This window comes from Lutjanus erythropterus, chromosome 3, assembly GCF_056507025.1.
Source record: "Lutjanus erythropterus isolate fLutEry1 chromosome 3, fLutEry1.hap2, whole genome shotgun sequence".
Lineage (NCBI taxonomy): Eukaryota > Metazoa > Chordata > Actinopteri > Lutjaniformes > Lutjanidae > Lutjanus > Lutjanus erythropterus.
The window spans coordinates 6,681,705-6,697,326 of NC_139319.1; the positions used below are offsets into that span (position 1 = coordinate 6,681,705).

Sequence of the window (15,622 nt, forward strand, 5' to 3'; positions counted from 1 at the left end):
AATGTAATCTGAAAAGTAACTGATAACTAAAGCTGTCAGACAAATGTAGTGGAGTAGTGCTTCTGAGATGTAGTAGCTGCATAACATGGAAATACTAAAGTACCTTGAATTTGTAGTTTAGTCCAGTACTTGAGTGATTGTACTTGGTTACATTCCACCACTGTCAATAAGTGACTATAAACACACAATTTGTAAATTTAGCTGCTAGAGGGTCTTTCTTACAATAAAACAATCACAAATTATGTGATTTGGTGACACTGAAGTGGCACAGGATCATGGGAGTTGTTTTCTTCACTTTTAAACACAAAAGTTGATAAAAAAATCTATCTGACATGAATCAGGCAGAAACCATGTTCATGAATTAGGTATTGTATAGTAACGTATCCAATGTATCCAATTTTTCCCATAAGTTATGGCAACTAGCTACCAATGGCTAGCAGGAAATGTACAGGTACCTGGAATAAATTACATATTTGTGTGTGTTTGAACATCGTTGGAAACATTTGGGATAATGTAAGCATAAAAGCCAACAAAATATACAACATAAGTCTAACTTTTTTAGATATTTTAATGTGGAAATGTGACATATAGCTTTAATTATTAGAATAAGACTGTTGTGCTTTTCAAAATGGCTGACATTTCTCAACAAATATCAAAATACCGCTGAAGAGAGCTGAAAGAAAAACTAATCAAAAATCAAATTCAGTGACAGAAATTCTAAGAGGACAGAGGCCGTCTCATGATTATTACACGCTGCAGTCACTTTCGATGTAGCACGTAATGAGATAAAAACCATTGTGTCTGGCTTGAACCAATGCGCCCTCGTTTGAATGGTGGCAGCTGGTCTGAGAGGCAGGGAGAGAACAAGGACACGGCTTTGACCTGGTTTGAATGGGAGACCGCTAATTAGAACGGTGATTACTGGTTGTTAACGCCGCACCGGGGACATGCCTGAAATGATGTGAGAGGGCTGCAGCTGGGGAGTTAACACAACAAGAGAAAGAGGGATAGACAGGGCAGAGGATGAGAGGGCTCAGAAAAAGAAGAGATGGCAAGTAGGAAGGACGAGTTAAAAAAAAAACATAACATGGAAGAACTGATGAAGGCAGAGGGAAAGTGAGACAGACAGAGAAGGACAGAGATGAAGAAAGAAGGCAGATGAGAGAAAGATGAGGCTAAGAACAAAGTGACATTGAGATTATGAGAAAACATAAAAAATGGAAGGGTAGGAGGCAATAAATAAGCATGAGCTTGAACCTTTGTCCCTCCTAAAATCAGGAACAGACATCTCTGCAGATGAGAGGAGGAGAGAAGAGGAGGTACAGACTGCTCTTACCTCCACAATAAGCTGGAATCTTATTGCGGTTTTGATAATGACCCCACCATCTCTATGAAAAGTAAACCCCTCTCTGTGCATAGAACGAGGAGACAAGAGACGACACAGCTAACCCCTGATTATCACAGAAAAACAACTTTTATTCATAATCATATCAAAATATCATCCTCAGGAAGCCATTCTGTGGTACAAAAGAACACAAGGTTTCTTTGAAAAGCCTCACATCCTCACAGGTATTATCCATAAAGCTTATTAAATTCTCTCAATGGAAATCCTGCGTCTATTATCCTGTGAGTGAAAAGTCAGGGTGTGTGTGTGTGTGTGTGACTGGGGACCTGGTCTAGCCAGGACTCAGGTTCTGGATGTTCTCGCGACGTTCTTGGTAGAGAGAGTGGAAGGCCCGGGCTAAACTGAGGAGCGGCGCATCGCAGTTGTCCATCTCCTTCTGCATGAGGAGACAAACATGAACACACAGCGACAGGTGATGTTGTTCTCTGTTCACACATAGATACAACACAACCCAACTGGAGTTTCTTTACATGCAGAGCCAAACAAGAACACAATACAATGGTCATATTGAAATACACTTACAGCTGATGTCTCGTGGTACTCCAAACCCTGGCTCTGGGCCCATTCTTGTGCCACGGAGGCCTGGACCTCCCTTCTAGCTGACAAGTCTGACTTGTTGCCCACTAGGACACCTGAGACACACACAATTACACAAAAGAAAAGTGACACAAAAAGCACAGAATATCATACATGTACTATTTAATGATTGTGTGTAATTTATAAGGCGAGATTTTTCAAAGGCCAAATGTTTAAACATTGCTATTGCATTAATTTTTTTGAGTGATAAACCTTCACATAGCTGATGGTAATTTGATTATATTAATTTCCATCTATTCATCCATTATCTGATGTACAAGAAACAAAATAAACTAGAGAACTCAACTTTCTCTGTCAATATAGCACACACTGAGGAGTTTATCACTTCAATTGATCCTTCCTAAGTCCCACCCCATTTTTGCTATGTGCTTCAACGTTCTCCTTCCCATTTCCTACACCATGCTATGTGCTTGGCTCATCTTTGTTGAAAAGAAAAACAAATTTTTAAGATGGTTAAATGTTGTTACTGTAAAAGCGAGTTATAACTAATAACGCTAACTAGCTAGCTAGCCAATCTTCATCAATCGTTAGCCAGCAAATTAAATCTTAAAGCTTACGTTAACAAAATGCTAGCTAAGTAGCTAGCTAATCTACAACAACTGTTAGCTGCTAGTTAGCTAGTGTTTTGCTAAAATTAGCTGACTTGGGACAAATGAGAAAGGGAAAGTTTGCGGAACTGTTATCGGAACACAGAGCTAAAATTGGTGGCAGTTAGAAAGGGTTGACTACATTTACCATCACCACGAGATCACTATAAAATGTATTTATTCATGTTTAAAAAACAAATATTGGCTGATATTGCTATCTGATATATTTTTTTGCTTACATATCAATATCTTCATATGCAGGTCCAGTATCTGACACGCTCTAGTCTACTGCTATTCCACAGCTGCAGCTCTTTCAACATACCTTCACATAATGTCCCCCAGTGACAAGAATTCAGAGGACTTTCATAATTTAATAATTTTTCTGACAGTCTACCGGTGTTCCACAAATTCTTTAAATGTTCTTCAGATGTTGTTACCTGGAATGTGGAGACCCTGGCAGTGAGCGTGAACTCTCTCCATCCAGTGACTGCAGTTGGCAAACGACTGCTCACTGGTCAGGTCAAAAACTAGGCACAGCAACGAAGGCTCACCCCACTGTGGAAGGGAAGGTGACTGGTGATGATTAGGGCTGGGTATCGGTACTCAATACCTTTATCATTGCTGGGTAGTATCGTAATTTATCCAGTCAAATGATACCTGCGTTCAATCCATTTTGTACTCAGATCTCCAAAAAACGACTCAACTACACTCCTGTGGCATCTGATAAAAAAAATGCATGAAATACTGATACCAAAGGATTATTTATTTCATGAAAAACTGGAATGATGAGCAAAATGTTAAAGCACCCCATCAAGCACAGGGGAATCTTCACGTGGACAGCTGCACCATGTAAAAGTATATCAAACTAAATACTCTGTTGGTATAAGTGTAACTTTAAGGGTACTGGTACTGAAATTGTTTAAAAAATACCCAGCCCTTTTCAGCCCGGTTTCACGTGCAGGGAATGAGGGAGACAAGCAAGTGTCACATCATCTTACTCCTTTCTTCTTCTGTGACAAAATACATAATACTTCAGTAGCTCCCCTGTGTTTGTAGTCTTCGTGAGGATGTGCAGCCCTGGATGGTGACTTTCACTCGTTTCATGCAAATGATAAAAAAGCTAAAGAGAAGCAGTCTCACCATTTTTTCGCAGGCTTCCACTAATGTCTGCTTCCCTGCAGAGTCTATGATGTAGAGCTCCTGGAGGGGAAAGGCGAGAAGAGAAGGGAAGGGAAGAGGTGTTATACATGGAGATTTAGTCAAATTACATGGTTTTAAACTTCCTATTTTCTTTGGCGAGGGCATTAATGTTCTTCCTACAATGCTGCCCTATTGCTTACTGAATACAGATGAGAAACTAACAGTATTAAATGTCTAGGAGAACGTCTTCCACGCTGAGTGATAGATTCTAATTCTCACCACCCACCTGCAGTGATTTAGCGACTTTTAAGACCGAAACCTTACAAGCAAAAAATGAAGAGGAGACAATGGCTGGACTCACCACACTGTCATTGGTCTCTGGGATGTTCACACATTTCATTAGCAGCTCCACACCGGTTGTCTGCCAAACAAACACAACCAAGATGTTAGTTATAATGCCTTTTATATAATGTAAAGCTAAAAGACCTTCATGAAGCATGCAGGCCATGTTTCCCCCTCTGTGACCGTAAAAAAAACATATGCCATTTGATGTTTTTTATATGAAGCATCTTACTGTAGTGAGTGTTTTTTTTTGGTAGAGCTGGGCAATATATAATATATGGATATCCTTATATTGTGATATGGTCTTGTAAAAGTTGCATTAAAGTAAGCTGATGTCATTTTCTGAACTTCCCAGACTGTTCTATATTGCCCTTATCCACTTTAAATTATACTTGTATGAAGCACTTTGTGTTAAATTTGTTTCTATGAAATTGCTATACAAATAAAGTCTCATTGATTGATGTATTCACATTACTGAAAGCACCAACAGTCCCTACAATATTGATAAATATTGATATCGAGGTAATTAGTCAAAAATATTGTGACATTGTGATATTTTTTGGCTACACTTTTTGTGTACATTTTTGTTTTCTTAGCTGCAGTTAGTCAAATCAGATTGCCTCTGATTTTGTCAAAATTAAGGGTGGAAGAAAATATCGAAACAGTTGCATCATATATTATGTTTTGTGGTACTGTAAAAGATTTGTGACAGTGGTTCATTTTGTTCTGGGTTTGAACCCGTAGGCTAAACAGCAATGTTGTTATTTATCTTCACAGTTCTGATTGTATAAAAAAGCAAACTTTTTAAACTCAGATTCACTATTTTCCTAAAATCAGAGAGAAAAATATCACTTTGCTTACAGTGTCATAATATATCGCCATTCAGTGAATCATAACCCAGTATCGTGATACGTATCATATCACCAGATTCTTGTCAATAGAGAGACAAAGTCCCCCCTTCTGGTGGAGAAAAAATATGAACAGCAGTCAATAGCGAGAGACAAATAAAGTTTGTGATCCCATTTAAATTGTGACTACACACCCAGAAGTTGTGTGAATGACATGATGACTTTCTCCCTTCAAAAGCTAACATTAGCCACTGAAGCTACGTTGCCTGAGCGTTTCGTACCGGGACAAAGTCACACGAGCAACAGGTCTTGCTCATTCTTTCTCTTACTGGCTGATAAAAGGACCAGGAGTTGGCAAATAAAACATTTCAGGTAGGATAATATTACAAGGGATAGCGATGTTGGAGATGTATATTATGCGAGACGAGAGATATAGTTCACTGATCGGTTGCACACAAAAGAAAACTAAACTATGACAAACTAATGATAAACTGGATTTTTCCTGACTTATCTACTACTGTTCATATTTTTGCCAAAGTAGTGTCCCGTGGGGCCACTGTGGCTTTTATAGAGAAGAGAAGAGAAGAGAAGAGAAGAGAAGAGAAGAGAAGAGAAGAGAAGAGAAGAGAAGAGAAGAGAAGAGACATTTGGCTGTCACAGAGTTGACACCCATACACAGTAGCACAACAAACTGTCTGGTTTGATTTATTGTTAATGTCTAAACATAAGCAACACTAATTAGCAGCCTGGCTTGGCTTGAAAGCAGCTTCACCGTACTGATGCTCAAATCGTGACCAAACCTTGTCTCCCGTGTCTCCATTCACTCTGAATCTTATTATTCTTAATGTCTCAATAAAGAAAAAAGCCTTTAGGGAGGGGACGACCAGCTCTGTTTAAGTCTAAAAATGATAAAAGCTGGATTTGGGCCTCGCCGTGGCAACAATTAAGAAATAGTGAGAGTCTTAATGGTTAAGATCGAAGAGTGGATGTTTATATTTATACGGGATTGACAGTTACCACAAGCTGTTGGTTTGGCTGTGGTTTGTGAGTCTCCAGTCATTTTGACAGATCACTGGCACTGCATACAAGTTGTTTTCCCTCATATGATTTTGACTGGTAAAACAGTGCAGGCCAGTTGAGAAACAGGGTTTTTTTGACAAGAAAAACTACATAGGATAGACACATACATTGAGTGGTTGGTAATTTTTAGAAATGAATACAGGGCATTAGGAGGAGGGTGACACTGGAGGAAATAGAAAGCAGGTAGAAGAGAGACTTCCTGCAGGATTGTCTTTTCAAACAAGGATGAGTATTGGTTCAAACAATGGCTGAGTTTTAGTACTGATACCTTTTGGGATACATTACTTTAAAAAATATAAACCTGTTTTCTGCCAAACAGTTTCTTCAGGATGAATTGATCTTTTCGTGGCAGTGGAAATAACCTGTAAATACAACATTAGCATATCATCATCTTTTTACATTCATATGGCAAAGTTATCTATTTATGCATCCAGCAGACATGGACCAAAATCAGCATTCATTTGAAGTCGTGTTTGTGTTGACTTGATGAATATAGGTATAAATATTCAATTCTTCCATTTTGCTCTCCACCAGCTCCTGAGAGAAATACGTGGCTCTTTAGCTGCTGAATGTTCCGCTTCATTCACCTGCTAGTCACTACGTTTGTCTGCCATTTGGTGCTGGAAGGAAGCTTACAGCAAGATTTTAGAGTTTTGTTTTTTTCAATAAAAATACATCTATTTGTTGGAATGATATTGGGGCAAGAAAATCAAAACTGTGACTTGACAGACACTATGGTGATCTAAAGCGCAAGTTGAAAGTGCAATGGATTTAATTTATTCAAGGTGTGTTCAAAGCCACCTTTGCCATCTTTGCCAGCAGCGCGCAGCAGGATATCAGCTGTGCAAAACTGCCTCGATTAATTCATAGGTGTGTTTTAGGCTGAAGATGCAATAAACCAATCAGAAAGTCAGCTCTCATCACCTTTAAGAAGCAGGTGCGCCTGGAGCGTAAGCGTTGGCAGCATGACGGGCGGATTTACCAAGAGGAAACGAGAAAAGATTTTCAAGCAAGGAGACAGATCTCCTGGTTTGGGAAGTGAAAGCATGAGAGTGCAATATATGGTCATAGCAGTTTGTTTTACATTAACACCTCCAAAAAGTAATAAAATACATGAAGCGTAAATGTCATGCAGATATGTAACTTGTTATATTTTACACTGAAGCGCCTTGAAATTACATTGTATCTTATCTATTTTACTGTTGTCATCATTATTATGCAGCTCCGCCGGCTGAAGATCCTGAAAAAGGGGCCAGGAGCAGGAGTGAGGAGCAGGGGAGCCGACCCAGACTGCTGCACCTCAATCCAGCTGAACACCCACCTGTGCTGGCTAAAGTGCAACTTCACGGTCGCCCGTTCTCCATCTCCTGCTCCCATCCTCACTCCTCCATCCCGCTAACACCAGTGTGGGTGGAGGAAACAGAATCAGAAAGTGTTTTTGAAGTTTGATAACCAGCGCATAAACTTTGCGCCAACAGGTATATCAAACCAGCATCAGGCTCTGACAGAAGCATGCATACCTTTTTCACCCTGGGTCAGGCGGTCTCATGGTCAGATATAACGTCTTGTTCATTTTGTATGTTATGGATCACAATTGTTCAATCCTTAAACACGCAGACACAAACACTACAGCTGCTCCAGCTGTCATGTGACTGATCTGTTAAATATCTGACAGCTGTGATCCCATCCTGTGCGCATTTTGCAGGTCTACTGAGATATATTAGGCTTTGTAATTATAATAATAATTCCCAATTCATTATTAATGAGAATAATTTTAGACACACATGCAGTCTAACAGAAATGAAAGGTGTTTTGTGTGAGTGTAAAGACGTGTATTGTGTGCAGGTGGACCTACTGCGCCACAGACTTTGCCCAGTTTAAGCCAGTCTAAAGGGGCAAGTGGTTTCAACTCCAATGCACTGTGCACAAAATACCAAATCCGCCTTTTACCTTCACTTTTAGACCTTCCGCCCATCGCCGCACAGATTATGGGCAGGTTCATTTGCTATCTTGCATATGGAGCAAAAGTGGTAACTGCACCCGGTGTAAGTTAGGGCCCTAGTAGAGTTGATTCCTGCAAGGATTAGTCATTACAAGTGACCCCCTTTCTCATACAAGTAGTCATGTGATCCATACACTTTTCCATGGTGAACATATTGATATGAAATATTAAACAAAGGTGCTACAAAATAATACTAATTAATATCTTGTTCCATTTAGTGCAGCAGCACCTTTCCAATGAGCCAGCATGCACACGAGCAGCACAGCACACAGCAGTAGTGCCTACATAAAACGAAAAATAAAATTAGCAAAATTTGTAGGAAGTGTGTTATCAAAGGATAAGTAAAAAAAAAATCTGAATCTGACCAAATATTCAACACAATCTTGACAGTTGTGTGTCCGTTGTGTTGCAGACTTAAATGACCAGAAATGCTGTGTTCTCTTTCGCCTTTTTAAGAAAGAGTAGTTGTTTGAGCTTTGGTGCAGAGTCAGTAGTTGAGATTTTTTTTTTTAAATTAACACAGGGCAAACAGAGGAGGTAGATATAAAAGGAGACAGACTGCAGGCAGTAGAGGGTAAGAGGATATGATAAATATGGTCTTATCACAGATGCACGTTCTTCACAAGCTTGGAGATCTAATGAAGCCCTAAGTGGACTGGATGGTTGCAGGCTGCCTTTCGCCACTATAAATCCGCTGGTATGAGATCAGTGGTGACCTTGAAAAAGCAAGTCGAGGTTTCTTCACATCAGCACCAAACTCTAAATTGATCTGATCTCTTGAGCTCACACTTAACTGAGCGTGTCAAATGCCAGAGACTAAACCGCTGAAAACACACACACACTTTTCACACTCTCTGCCTCTGTGAAACACACACACATGCACAACAGCACTCAGACCGACATTTACCTGATTCATACACAGAAACGCTTCATAAAAAAGATCCGATAGTACACACACTCACACACGGACGAGGCAGCGGTCCCTCTTCGGAGCGGTCTAATGAGCTGGTGTGATGCATAGGAAGCCTCTCGCTGGAATGTCAATGAGGGCCTATTAGTAACAAATAAGCTTGGAATATTGCTAACGGGCCGTCTGACATTTTCAAAGGAGGACGTGAGCAGAATGGCCGACAGCCTCCGCTACCCTTCAAAATCAAAAGTTGAAGAACATGAGGGATGACTTAGGTGTCTGCACAAGGAATAACTCTTCACAGTGCCGGGTTCTTTTTCGCATTAGTCACAATGGAAAGGACACACTGTTCCCTGTTCCCATCTGCAGTGAAATCTCAAAGAGAAAATCCAACCTGATGCATTTATCACAGCTTCAAACTGACATTGGTAATGCATCTCTGAGTCATGAGTGTTAGGTGATGTGTTTATAATAGTTTAATCACTGTGCTGGAGTCCTTTCAGAGCCCCACTGATCTAAGTGAAGCCCGGGGATGAACTGATTATCAGTTTCATGATAAACAGCAACAAAATTCCAGATGAGTGTGATTACCGTGCTTTCAAAATTTCTGTCTCCAAGACGCAAGCACACCATGCAACATGGAGTTTGTTTTGTATTAGTGAAAACATTAACACTGAGATTGCAAAGGACATAATGCCACTTCAAATAGTTGAGAGGTTTTCAAATAAAATCTGCTGAAATTATTTCACTGTATGTATCATTACATTTTGAACATTTTCAGCACATTCTAATAATACCACGATAATACAAAAATGCCAACTGTGATAATTTTTGTCACTATAATCATGATATGAACTTTTCCTACTGTTTCATCTTCAATCTATCAATTGACCGGTATTATCGGCATGATATTGGACTATCACAGCTGTATTGGTCTATATTGATTTCAGCATGTTGCCCAAGACTTTTTTATTCATTAGGTTTATGAGTGGCATTTTATGTATATCTGATTATTTTTCTTAATTCAGGTTTTATATATATTTTGCTCTATTTGCATTTTTTTTTTACTTAAATTTGTTTAAAATTATTAAAAATACTGGTGAGAGCTTCCCATTCCAGTGACCTGATATAATTTTGGACATTAACATTTATTGTTAAACTGTAAAATATCCTGCCTCATTTACATATATTTGTCAGACGGAGGGCTCACTGCAAAATAATGTGTGGTTATGTATATATTTTATATTCTGAATATTTATGTTATATATAAAAAATATAAATAGATACATCAATATCGGATTTTTTCTAATTCCTAATATCAGCATCGGCCCCTAAAATGCAACAGCATTTGATCCCTAGTCCTAAGGGTGACAGTAGAGTAAAGTCAACATTAAAAGGTTTGTCTGTCTGTCTGTCTGGAGTGTTCTCAGTAAATTTCACATCCATTTGTCCAGTTAGACTGTGTTACATTTGGGAATGTAAGGGTTGTCAAACAAGAGATATTGTATCTCAACAGGACAGGAGTTTTGCTCCGGCATTAGAGTGGGACAAAAGGTCAAAAGAAAGATGAAAAGGACCTTGAAATTGTTATGAATATCCGTACTAAACTTCAATGTGAATCTGACAAGTAGGTGTCAAGATATTTTGAAAGCTTTCTAAATCCTCAGGTTGTAATTGAGACGGCAACTGAAGTTTAGAAGATTCAATTTCTTGCTTTTCTACTGGCCGTAGAGGTGTCTGCCTTCTCTTGAATATAACAGAAGTAAATGATACTTTGCTTGTGGTGCTTGAAGCACCTAAGACTACATTTGAAAAAGTCTACATCTCTTTTCATAAATCATGACCCGGTTACTCAAGATAATCCACAGACCTTTTTTTGACCTGTTCATGTAGTACCTTTTTCTAGCATACAAAAAAAGTAGAAGCTGAGCGCTTCCATTATATTCAAGAGAAGGCAGATATCTTCAAAACTCTGCAAGTCACACCAAAACGATCTAGATGGACAAACAGCACTACAAGCCAAAGGAAAAATATGTATTTTTGATTTAGGGGTGAACTGTCCCTTTAACTCCTGGACGAAGCATTCATAGTGAAAAGCTTCAAAATTCTGGAAAGCGGAGATCGTCTTACATGAAGCACTCGGCGCCAAGCGAGCAGTTAGGAGTTAAAAGTTAAAAATATTTCAACTAATACCAAGCAAGCGGCTGGCTTCAAATAGGTGTTTTAACAGTTGCATAGCAACAGCAGAGACCGTGACCAGCGCTCTCCCATGAGCATTTGTTTCAGTGCATCCAGCTAATAAAGTGGTGTCCGGTGGATGCAGGGCCTTGATCCACAGGTACACGCGCTAACCTGCATGCTGCTCCTCTTACTTTCAATGCAACACGATCCATTTTATGGATTTTTTTTTCTTTTTTGCAGTTTCATCTGTATGTTCTGTATTTATTTATTTGTTTGTATCTTTTCATATTATGCAGTAGTACAGATGTGTCATGGCTTGACTGGAGTCCAGCAAGCACTTACAGTATCCCAGGCCAGTGCAAATTAAAAATGCAGCACTATTGCAGAACCTTTCTACTTTTTTTAATAGTCTACCAGTCCAACATGAACACAGCATCATAAACAAGTGTGTATAGGTCTATGCAGTGTGGAGAAACTCAACACTGTTGTTGTACAGTGTGTGTGTGCTTGTTAAGTACCTGTTCTGGTGGCTTTCCAGAACCCTGCTGTATTAATTATCGACGTTCCTGTCACCTCAGAACCCCCAATACTGCTGACAAAGCAAGAGCTGAACAAACACACACACACACACAAGCACACACACATACTTGGCTCCTGTCCAGTATTTTACCCACCAACCTGTTCTGTACCCTAACCACGGACATGGCTTAATAAGAAACTCACAAATGAATAAGTATAGGTTGCGCTAGTGCATATATTCCCCATTATGTTCACAGATGCATGTACTGCGGCTGCATTCTCTTGCATGGGTCATTTAGCCAGTAGCCCTTGAAACTTTGACAGAGGGAATCAGGGAGCAGCCATGACCCCATACATCACAGAGTCAGGTTAATGACACAGTTCCCTCCCTCATGCAGATTAGCATAAATAATGCAGATTAGCCTTCTCTGCATCAGCATTAATTGGTACATTATGCTGTTTTGCACTTCAGTGATTCATGTAGTAGATTTAAGAGACCTCTGCAGGTCCTTGAAAACCTTGCAAGCAGTTCCACTGAAGAAACTACATATGTGACATGATCATGATTATCAGTGACCATAATTAGTATTGATGATTTGCAACTGATACATAATTACTCCTTGGATAAATGCAGTGACCACATGAAAAAATGAATTATACTAAACACTAAATACTAATACTTAACTTGCATTTGTAGATTAAGCAATGAACTGTGTTCACTAACAACTGTTTTCATAAGTGTTCCTGAGCCTATGTAGTAATATCCTTTATACAATCGTGGGTTTTTAATGCAGTGCTGTCGGAGAGATCAAAGGTCACAGGCATTCAATGTTGGTTTTCAGCCTTGCTCCTTATGTGGAGAGATTTCTTCAGATTCTCTGAATCTTATAATGATATTATATATAGCAGATGGTGAAATCCCTAAATTCCCTGCAGCTGTGTGTTAAGAGACATTCTTGAGTGTTGGACGCAGTTTGTCACAAAGTGGTAAACCTCACCCCACTTATGAATGACTGAGCCTTTTGCAGAGACCCCTTTCTAAATCATGATACTATCACCTGCTACAAAAGAACCTGCTTACCTGTGGAATGTTCCAAACAGGTGTTTTATGAGCATTCCACAACTTTCCCAGTCTTTTTTTTCCCCTGGCCCAACTTTGTTTTAATGTGTTGGAGGGATCAAATTCAGAATGAGTGTACATTTACAAAAAAAATGTTTGTCGTTTTGATAATTAAATATCTTGCTTTTCTATTTTATTTAATTGAATACAGGGCGAAAAGGATTTGAAAATCATTGGATGCTGTTTTTATTTATGTTTTACATGGCATCCTGACTTTTTGGGAATTTGGGTTGTACATAAATAAGTATGCAACCCTACTCTAAAGTCTTTTACTGCTACTCAACTGCACTTTCTATAAAGGAGCCTGCTAAGTACTCAGGTATGAGTACTCCTGAGGCTTCCTGTAAAGTTACTCTGAACAAAGACTAGATAAAAGTGTGCCAACCAATACATGCAGACTTTGCTGATTAACCTGCTGGTTAACTGTTGTCAAATCAAGTAGGACTGAACAACTGCATATTCGATAAATATTGCAGCACTTCATAGCACATGGATGAGGTTATTCCCAACATACTGTTGTCTGTTCTGGGCTGGCAATGAGCCAGAATTAAACTTCATGAGCTGCTCTTTCAAAACCTATTCAAAACTTCAGTTACCCTAGCTGAATGTAAAAATATAAGCCTGTGGCTAGTCTCTGACTCAGAGCACAGCCCGATCCCTAAATCCCTAAAACAATTGTTTTACAACTCAATTCCTCTGTTATGATTGTGTGATGTGAATATAATACAGTGGACCCTTATTATTATGAGGAGTGCTCTCCTCATACACTGCAGTGTATGAGGAACAGCATGCCCTTGCATTGGGAAATGTGGCAGTATTACACCAGGGATCAAACCAGCAACCTTTTAATTTCTTTTGTGTTATTCTCTCACCATGCTGTAGTTCTTCTGGAAGAGTGTACCATCACTGTGGAACATATGGCAAAGGGCACTTTTCCCCACTGCAGCATCTCCTGCACACAGACACAAAACGACAGACAGAGAGACAGGATTTCATGATCTGAGTGTGTTTATTGCAATTTCTCTGCTTTTCTGAGTTTATTAAGTAAGTACTATAGATATCTACATGCATCAGCTAATTAAATGTAAGACTTTTAGTTTTAATAAAGTATGTCTTCTTCTTTTTAAGATTTGTCACTGTTTAATAAAATTTATGGACAATTGTGCAATTAAACTAAACATCAAATGTGAAAACATATAGGCATACTTGAGTAAATACATACATTATAAGTTCAAAATTATAACTACAGCAAGATGACAATAACTGGTTGAGTTAACAGACAGTTGTCCAAATATGTTCATTACTGTGAAAAAAAGTATTTGTCATTAAGGATATAAATCACTTCATTTGTCACAACAATTCCCAATTTTTATACTGACAATCATTTAGATCCATGTATTACTATTGTGGTTTTTTCCAGGAAGATGTTAAAACCGAAAAGACTGCCAAAGATTTAATGTACAGGGATTTTGCATTTGGAGTGAATATTGGACAACGTTTACAGCATTCACCAAATAAATATTCAAGTCCTTCCCAAACAGAATTTAAGATTATTTAATGCTTTTAAGGCCTTTAATTAGTAAATATAAATTCAAGACATGTTAAAACTTATTCAGGACCCATACCTACCCTGTGTTATACAGTAAGTGTGTTTATTGAGTGCTTTGTCAATTAAAATAATCATAATCAGGTAGGTAGCCAGATTTACCTGCATTTGTTTGGTGTCAGATATGTACCACAAGAAGTGATTTTGCATGTGATGCAGTTGAATGTCACAACATGTGAGGTTTGTATCAGTGGTACAGCAGAGAGCAGAGCCAGCAAACTGCTGTGCTTTACTCACTTAATCTGATCAGCCCTCACGACACGTAATCAAACATAACTTTTGGAAAGTATAAGACAGAGGAGCATTTACTCATCTCTATTATTTTTAAGCCGAAGCTGAATTGACTACAGCAGATTCATTAGCAGACAGGTTTGCTTTAGCTTTCGTACCGCTAACCTTAAGAAGCAGAAGGACGGACTAAATGTTCAAAACCTTACCGACAAGCAGACATCTCGCCCTCAACTTCACCATCACAGTGGATAACTTTCAGACACTCTAAATAATATATTTTATTTAATTAACGATGCTATATAAACTCTTATTTTTGCTTTTAGCGTTAGCTGTATCAAAGTCTTCTTCCTTGTACCTCGGCAACATGGACACAACGCGTCTCTTAGCAACGGGCCACAGAGGCGTTCCATTGGTTCAGCCATCGAGCACGTACAGAGCGTGACTGGGCTGCCATTGGTTGCTCGTGTCTAGAAGGGACCCCCAGACCGGCGAAAGATATCGCGTGAGGGATCATTTTAATCTAAATCATGAGCTTCCTCTAACCCTAAACAGTTTTTTTTATTTGTCCGTAAACCTACCCATATCTTATCCACAGCGTTGACACCTGATAAAACACAATTTGTTCGTTCAACGTGTACAACGAAGAAAAATCTCGCGAGAGTTCAACAAATGTTGGGTTCCCTTCAAGACACGACCATTGTGTAGGGATATTTGTCCTCGCATAATGTAAATGCTCAAATGTAAAAGTAGTAGTAAATGTATGAATTTGTGTATTAATATAAGACATACACTGCTACTACTACTACTATTACCACTACTAATAGTAGTAATAAAATATATATATTTTAAAGTATTTTCTCTTTTTTATTGATAATATGATTTTCTTTTTATTTTCTTTTATTATTATTGTGTTGTTGTTGTTTTGTATAGTTTCTCTACTTAAGACCACAGTTAAATCCATTGTTCAACAAAGCATTAAAAAAAACTGAGGATGTCTGTCACGCAAGCTTCCTCAACCAGTGCTCAATTACAGCAAAAGTAGTAAACACTGTGT

The 15,622-nt window shown here is 38.7% G+C and overlaps 1 protein-coding gene across 1 annotated transcript; it reads right to left on the reverse strand.

Annotated features, from left to right (window-relative positions):
- Positions 1-1,455: 1,455 nt before the first annotated feature.
- Positions 1,456-14,946, reverse strand: ift27 (intraflagellar transport 27 homolog (Chlamydomonas)). The gene is made up of 7 exons (XM_084712278.1): positions 14,775-14,946; positions 13,604-13,683; positions 4,091-4,150; positions 3,730-3,789; positions 3,027-3,144; positions 1,928-2,037; positions 1,456-1,781 (listed from the first exon to the last, which is right to left on the reverse strand). Exons 1-7 carry the CDS (start codon positions 14,806-14,808, stop codon positions 1,677-1,679), a joined length of 567 nt encoding a protein of 188 aa, XP_084568404.1. The 5' UTR covers positions 14,809-14,946; the 3' UTR covers positions 1,456-1,676.
- Between the last annotated feature and the right edge of the window lie 676 nt (positions 14,947-15,622).

Bases quoted from the DNA above. Each gene is read 5' to 3' on its own strand.
- ift27 (XM_084712278.1), bottom strand. From the start codon at position 14,808: ATGGTGAAGTTGAGGGCGAGATGTCTGCTTGTCG. The intron at 3,790-4,090 runs GTGAGTCCAGCC...TTTCCCCTCCAG, and splicing joins CAGAGACCAATGACAGTGTG to GAGCTCTACATCATAGACTC. The intron at 1,782-1,927 runs GTAAGTGTATTT...CTCCTCATGCAG, and splicing joins AGTACCACGAGACATCAGCT to AAGGAGATGGACAACTGCGA.